The sequence below is a fragment of the Cynara cardunculus genome (assembly GCF_001531365.2).
Source record: "Cynara cardunculus var. scolymus isolate 2C chromosome LG 10, CcrdV1, whole genome shotgun sequence".
Taxonomy (NCBI): domain Eukaryota; kingdom Viridiplantae; phylum Streptophyta; class Magnoliopsida; order Asterales; family Asteraceae; genus Cynara; species Cynara cardunculus.
Window position 1 is genome coordinate 10,823,208 of NC_037537.1, and position 7,031 is coordinate 10,830,238.

The 7,031-nt window shown below is 37.3% G+C and overlaps 1 protein-coding gene across 1 annotated transcript; it reads left to right on the forward strand.

Annotated features, from left to right (window-relative positions):
- Positions 1-1,080: 1,080 nt before the first annotated feature.
- LOC112519866 lies at positions 1,081-6,491 on the forward strand. The gene is made up of 4 exons (XM_025128175.1): positions 1,081-1,225; positions 2,807-3,196; positions 3,813-5,762; positions 6,058-6,491. Exons 2-4 carry the CDS (start codon positions 2,838-2,840, stop codon positions 6,071-6,073), a joined length of 2,325 nt encoding a protein of 774 aa, XP_024983943.1. The 5' UTR covers positions 1,081-1,225; positions 2,807-2,837; the 3' UTR covers positions 6,074-6,491.
- The last annotated feature ends 540 nt before the right edge of the window (positions 6,492-7,031 follow it).

Sequence of the window (7,031 nt, forward strand, 5' to 3'; positions counted from 1 at the left end):
ACATGAGGATACTCCATTGATATGCCTCAATCGTGTAATAGTGTTGGTGGGGTGAGGGGACTAGTTTGGAAAGATAGATCATGCCAAACTTTGAATTGATTTTCATGATTATGGTTATATACAATACAGTTTGACTTGAGCAAATACATGAAATCAGTGAATTGTGAAGCATTTGGGTTGGTAACAAAAAAGACAATATTGGGTTTTTAAATAAAAATTTCCACCTCAAGCAATTCATTGGTATACTAAGAAGTTTTGATTTTTATCTGCTTCTAAATATTCAATATAATTTCAAAATCTATATTTTATTGAAGTAATGTTATCAAGTGCCAAATAATTCCTTAGCTCTTAGGTAGTTTTTGAGTTTAATTGGTAACCGAGGAGGATATTGTGATACACATACAACTCATGATACACATAACTCAAATGAATAATTGAACCATTGCTTTCTTGAGAAAATCTACACCTAAAACTTATTGTTTTACTGGTTTAAATTATGTTCAATAAATGAAATATATTTCAATCCGGTCTTAATTTGGGAACCCATTTTTCAAAAGTCTTATATAATTGTCTATAATTTGAGAAAATGTCATATAATACTTAATTGAAATTTAACATATTTTTTAAAATACATTTTTAAATAAACATTTTGAAGCCATAAATCTTTAATTTAACATTTTAAATTGCAGATTTTTATTTATGATTTTCAAAAATATGTTTCATGAATCAAATAAAAACATAGCTTAATAATTTACATACAATATAATAATATTGTAATTAAATATTTAAAATATCACGATAAAAAAAAACTTATTATAATTTAAAATCCAAAATTACAATGTAAAAGTGGATAAATATAAAAAAGAATTTAAAAAATGAGAAATTGCTAGTTGGTACGCAAACCCATACCCGTATTGTGCACCTCTCGTTATAATCAACGGATGAAGATGGAATAGTAAATAAAAATCGACGGCTATGAATGGAGTGGAGGTATTGAATTGCAAAAAGTAGGTGTAGGGTTATATAGATAGTTTGCCCTATTGCACCCCCCTAAGCTTCAATAGATGCGCCTCTCTTCCTCCCTCTTCCTCTAACCCTTTTCTCTCTCTATCCCCCCTTCTTTCTCTCCTCGTCTTCTCAACCCCCTTAGCCCTACCTGCAATCTTCGAGGGCAGACCAGAAAATTCATACAAAAGTTTCGTATTTGAACCCTAATCTTTAAGAGGTATTTCCCTTTACTTCCCCCTTTCACTTTATTTCGATTTTCTTCATCTATAGCTTTTAAACAAAGGGTTAACTCCCAATTGGGATCTTTATCTGAATCCTCGTCAGTCTTTGAATCAATTTTAGCTAGATTTGTTTAATTTTGAAAAATTGGGACGATTTCGATTTGGGTTTTTGTTTTCTGGTTTAAAGATCTGTAGGGTTTGACTTATTGATTTGGTATCGTTGTTCTTATTTGACGTTATTGTCAGTCTCTAACTGTTTGATCAGGTTAATTCGTGAAAGTGACCCGAAAAAATTGATTTTTTAGTTAGTTCTGGGGTTTTACATGTTATGATTTCTTCGTGGACTTTCATCAAGTCTCGTAGGGGTTCGATTTTACTTGATTTGAATTGAATTTTTTTGGGTTATCTGTGGATCTTCTTTCAGTGAAAGGATATTCAGATTTGATTATAATCTGAATGATAATGTCTGTTTACACCCAGTAGATGCTTTCTTTCCGTAACTGTTGCTTATTGATGATTTTAGCTGCAGCTATTGTCGATTTCACTTTTGGTTGTACGATCTGAAACTTTCAGATCTTACTTGGGTTACTGTAGAATGGTTCAAGAATTACCATCCTTTAATGGAGGGAGGTGAAAATTGAATAGTAGCTTTAGTTTGATTTAGTCAAGGCTTTAGTTTATTCAGTTTGTTTATCTTTCTATTGCATGTAAACATGAGTAGTTAGTTGGGTTTTATTTATTTTGTTTGACCTCCTTATGATGTTATGAGACTAGTTATAGGGTTGAGTATGATTCTCATGGAATCAATTGGAGTTTTCTTTGAAATTATTGCCAAAAATATTGCATTTGAAGCATAAGATTCTTATGATTGCAAGGTTGATGTGTTTTATTCTATGTTAGTTTTGTTTCATTCGTCTATAACTTTTTAAAAAGAAACCCATAATCGAAATTGGGTTCTTTTTCGTGAATCATAACGAGTCATATAAAGTCAAATGTTGCTTGGTTAGTGTTTGATTATGGACAATCCAAACCATCTTGGAATCAATTGGAGTTTCCTTTGAAATTATTGCCAAAATCCTGCATTTAAATTATAACAGATCTTATGATTTCAAGGTTGATGTGTTCAATTCCGTAGTAATCTTGTTTGTTTGTCTATAATTTCTAGAAGAAACCCATCAGCGAAATTGGGTTCTTTTCTTGCATCATCCTGAGTCAAATAAAGTCAAGTCTAGCTCGATTACAGTTTGATTTTGCCATTGTGGACAATTGAGACCATCTTTAACAAGGGGTTTCGTTTTGCATAACAGATTTGTAGGGTTTGACTTCTTGATTTGATATTGACTTATCTTTGTTGTGTGATTCTCTTTTGGGTTGTTTGTGGTCAATATCATGAATCATCAATCATGTGTGTCATCTTTGCTGATTTATGAATGGTCAGCAGAAGATTTCCATATCTAATCACAGGATCCTCTAGATAATCAGAAGTCTTCTCAGGCTCAGAGCTGGAATCTTGTAAAGATTCAATTATGCTTGTTGATTTGGTTTCAAATCTAGTTTAATTGTGGGTTTTCTTTCAGTATCAAGATTTGATTTCTTTCGGGTACGGAGATGGCGATGGTAACTACAAAGAAGATGATAGCAATTTGCCAATATGGTGGCGATTTCGAAATGCATGATGATGGGTCAATGACTTATGTTGGCGGGGAGGCATATGCTGTTGATCTTGATGAAAATATGCAGTTGAGTGGTTTCAAACAAGAGATAGCGGAAACTATCGATTCAACTGTAGATGGGATGGTCATTAAGTACTTCTTGCCTGCTAACAAGAAGAATCTGATTACTGTATCGAAAGATAAAGACTTTCAGCGAATGGTGAATTACTACAAAGAAGCCGATCAGCTTGAGGTTTTTATTATGAAAGAAGCCCCCGCGGGTAAAAATGCCAAGAAAAAGCAGCCTGCTCGGAGGTAATTATATACACTTATTATGTATTTGATGTGCGGGGGAAAGTGCATCAAAATGCAATGAAGTTTGTCCTGTAGTTCCTATTTAGTGTTACAAAGAACTCGAACACTTTTTTGCACGATCAATGTAACAAAGTTTCAAAATTTCTTATTTTGGACTCACTCGGTCCCAAAATAATTGTCTTAGTTTATTTTGTTCACTTTAAGAAGGAAGTGTTTTTTCCAGTTCTACCCTTAATTACTCCTATTACTAAGGGTAAAATTATCATTTAGTTAAATAATAATTGTAGTGATTACACATCTCTGTAACTATGTGCCTTACATTTATTTTGGGACGGATGGAGTACCCATTGTGACCTGTAATTTGTTAAGCAATGATGTTGAAGCCAAGTTTGTGGTCCCCTTTGTGGTAACCATTTCGTAAACGGGTACCTATGCCATCTAATGTTACAGAATCAGTATGTTTCATGTAAAATGGGTACACTAAATAGTAAATCGACCAAACTTTGATGCATTTTCCCTACCTGTAATTCAGTCAGATAATCTCTCTGTGGCCTTGGAGCATCGCTTCTATGGCAGATATATTTTGATGGTTAATTATTGCGTAATTTTTGTGTAGACCACAGAAGGCGCCACCAAAGGCTGACACAACGGCAGTTGTCCCCGCTGCTGCTGCTCTTGCCGCCGCCCCTACTGCTACTCCAAATAATGCAGTCGTTCTCAACGAATCTGTTGACATCGAGACGACAAACGAAATCACTCCAGGGGCTATTCCAATTTCCAGCAATCCATTCCCTATGGCTGTCATTGATAACGATCAGCGCATAGCTGCAAAACAGTGGGAAAATCTTATAACGGGCGTTGGCCAACGATTCCATTCACTGGCCGAATTCCGAGAGACCCTAAGAAAGTACTCGATTGCACACGCATTCAATTTTGTGTACAAAAAGAACGAGAATCAACGTGTAACCGTGAAATGCAAGGCCGAAGGTTGTCCATGGCGGATCCATGCATCGAAGCTATCCACCACCCAATTGGTGTGTATCAAGACGATGAGGCCCGTTCATAATTGCCAAGGAGTTACCTCAAAAGCTCCATTTCGAGCTAAAAGAAGCTGGGTCGGGAATCTCATCAAAGAAAAGGTGAAGGAATCGCCAAAAATTAAGCCGAAAGATATTGCTACCGAGCTTAAACGGGATTACGGGATCGATTTGAACTATTCACAAGCAAGGCGGGCTAAGGAGTATGCAAGAGAACAGCTTCTGGGATCGTATAAAGATGCATACAGCGAGCTCCCATTTTTTTGTGAGAAGATAATGGAAACAAATCCTGGTAGTCTTGCTACGTTTAGCACGAAGGAGGATTCGAGTTTTCATCGCCTCTTTGTTTCGTTCCATGCCTCAATTTCTGGCTTCCTACAAGGCTGCCGCCCGCTGCTTTTTCTTGACAGCACGCCGTTGAACTCACGGTACCAAGGGATGTTGTTGACGGCCACGGCGGCTGATGGTGACGATGGCGCTTTTCCGGTGGCGTTTGCGGTGGTTGACGAAGAGACTGACGATAACTGGCATTGGTTTTTAACGGAACTCAAGCTTGTGGTGTCGACTCCTGGTCAAATCACGTTCGTTGCTGATTTTCAGAAGGGTTTGCGGGAGTCGTTACGGGAGATATTTGGCGGCGAGTGTTATCATGCCTATTGTCTGGGTTATTTAGCCGAGAAACTTAACAAAGATTTGAAAGGCCATTTCTCACATGATGCTAGGCGGCTCATGGTAGAAGATCTTTATGCGGCTGCACACGCACCTAAACTCGAGGCTTTTGAGAAGTGCACCGAAGACATTAAAGCCATCTCTCCAGAGGCCTACAATTGGGTTATTCGTAGCGAGCCCGAGCACTGGGCAAACACGTTCTTCGGTGGGCTGAGGTACAACCATATGACATCGAATTTCGGACATCTTTTCTATGCGTGGGTATCGGAGGCAAACGAGTTGCCGATAACTCAAATGATCGATGAATTAAGGGGTAAGATGATGCAGCTCATTTACACTCGCCGAGTTGAATCGAGCCAGTGGATAACTCGGTTAACGCCTTCCATGGAAGAAAAACTAAAGAACGAGATCATAAAAGCGCGTTCTGTCCAAGTATTACGGTCCCATGGAAGCAAATTTGAGGTTCGATATGGTGAAACAGTCGATATAGTTGATATCGAGAATTGGGATTGTAGCTGTAAAGGGTGGCTGCTTACCGGTTTGCCGTGTTGCCATGCGATTGCGGTTTTGGAATCATACGGTCGGAGCCCGTACGACCATTGCTCCAGATACTTCCATGTCGAGACCTACCAATTGACGTATGCCGACTCGATTCACCCGATACCAAATGTCGAACGGGGTGTGGATAGCGATGCTGAAGATGGTACGATTCTTGTTACTCCTCCGCCCACTATGCGGACCCCGGGAAGGACCAAGATACGGAAGGTTGCACCGGGTCGGATCGGACCCTCCGACTTCCTTAAACGCCAACTCCAGTGTGGGAAGTGTAAAGGGCTCGGCCACAATAAGAGATCATGCAAGTACGTATTTTCTTTCTTATTAGTTATTGAAATACCTAGTTTGTTTGGTAAGTGATGAGCTAACTTTTTAAAATTTCAGATGGCATTTTCAATGAACTGGTTTTTTTCACCAATTTCTAATTATGGCCCTTATATTTTACGTAAATGACCAAAAAAATCATGTTTTAGTTTATTTTATCAACTACTTTTTTACCATACATCCCTAACTTATTAGCTGACAGCTAGTTTTTCAGCTAACAACTAACTTTGTTGTTTATCGACATTTAATATCTGTTTCATTTTTTTGTTTTTTCAGGGAGATTGAGGATTAGTATGTTGTAATTTGTCGAAGGTAATAAAGCGGATGCAGACATCAGCCATGGTTCATTTGAAGACGGGTTCCGTTTTCGTTGCAAGTTCTTATCTTGTTTATCGATCGGTTAGGATTCTGTCTAATGTAAATTCTAATAGAAATTTCATTAGCAGGGCTTTGCTCTTGGTAAAGATTTTAGTAGAAATTAGTTTAGTCTGCTTCATGTTTGTGACTTATGTTGGTAGGGAAGCTTTAGTTTTCAAAGTCATCTTATGCACAGTTTAAGTAGTTGACTTTTTTTATTTGACTCATCTTGCTCCATAGTCTCCAACCGCATTTTTTTAACCGTGGGTATCTGGATCAACTTGTCTGTAACTTTTTAACCGTGGAGTATGTATCTTGACTTATCTTAATGGTATATATGACCATGTTAAGATTTTGTGTGGGTAGCTTGGTATATATAATCTTGCATGATGTTTGGATCTCATACGAATAGATTTGTGGAGGTTTTGTGTTCTCAAGTTCTTTCACTATTATAGTACGAATAGTATCGCTAATACGAAATTTGAATCATATCATATGATGGATCATATGTTAGTATGTAAAGGAACATATTTGCTTCTACTTTCATTGTAAGCTGAAGAGTAAATTACAGTTCTCATCCTTGTGGTTATATAAAAGTTACAGATTGGGTCACTCGCATTTTTATGGATTGGTAGCCGTGGTTTCATTTCCGTTATTGATTTGATCTTTAGCAGCAACTTCTGTTAAAACGCTCCTGTAAGTTTGGACATTTTGGTCTTTTCTTATGATTTTCTTCTCCAACCATTGTCCTATCCACATTCTAAGCACACTCGTACATACAATATCAACTCAAATCCAAACCCTAATCTCCAAAACTCAAAATAAAAAGCCCAAACCTATCAAATCAAAAGCAAACTTAAAGTCAACCATCAAAACCGTGGAATCTAAATAAA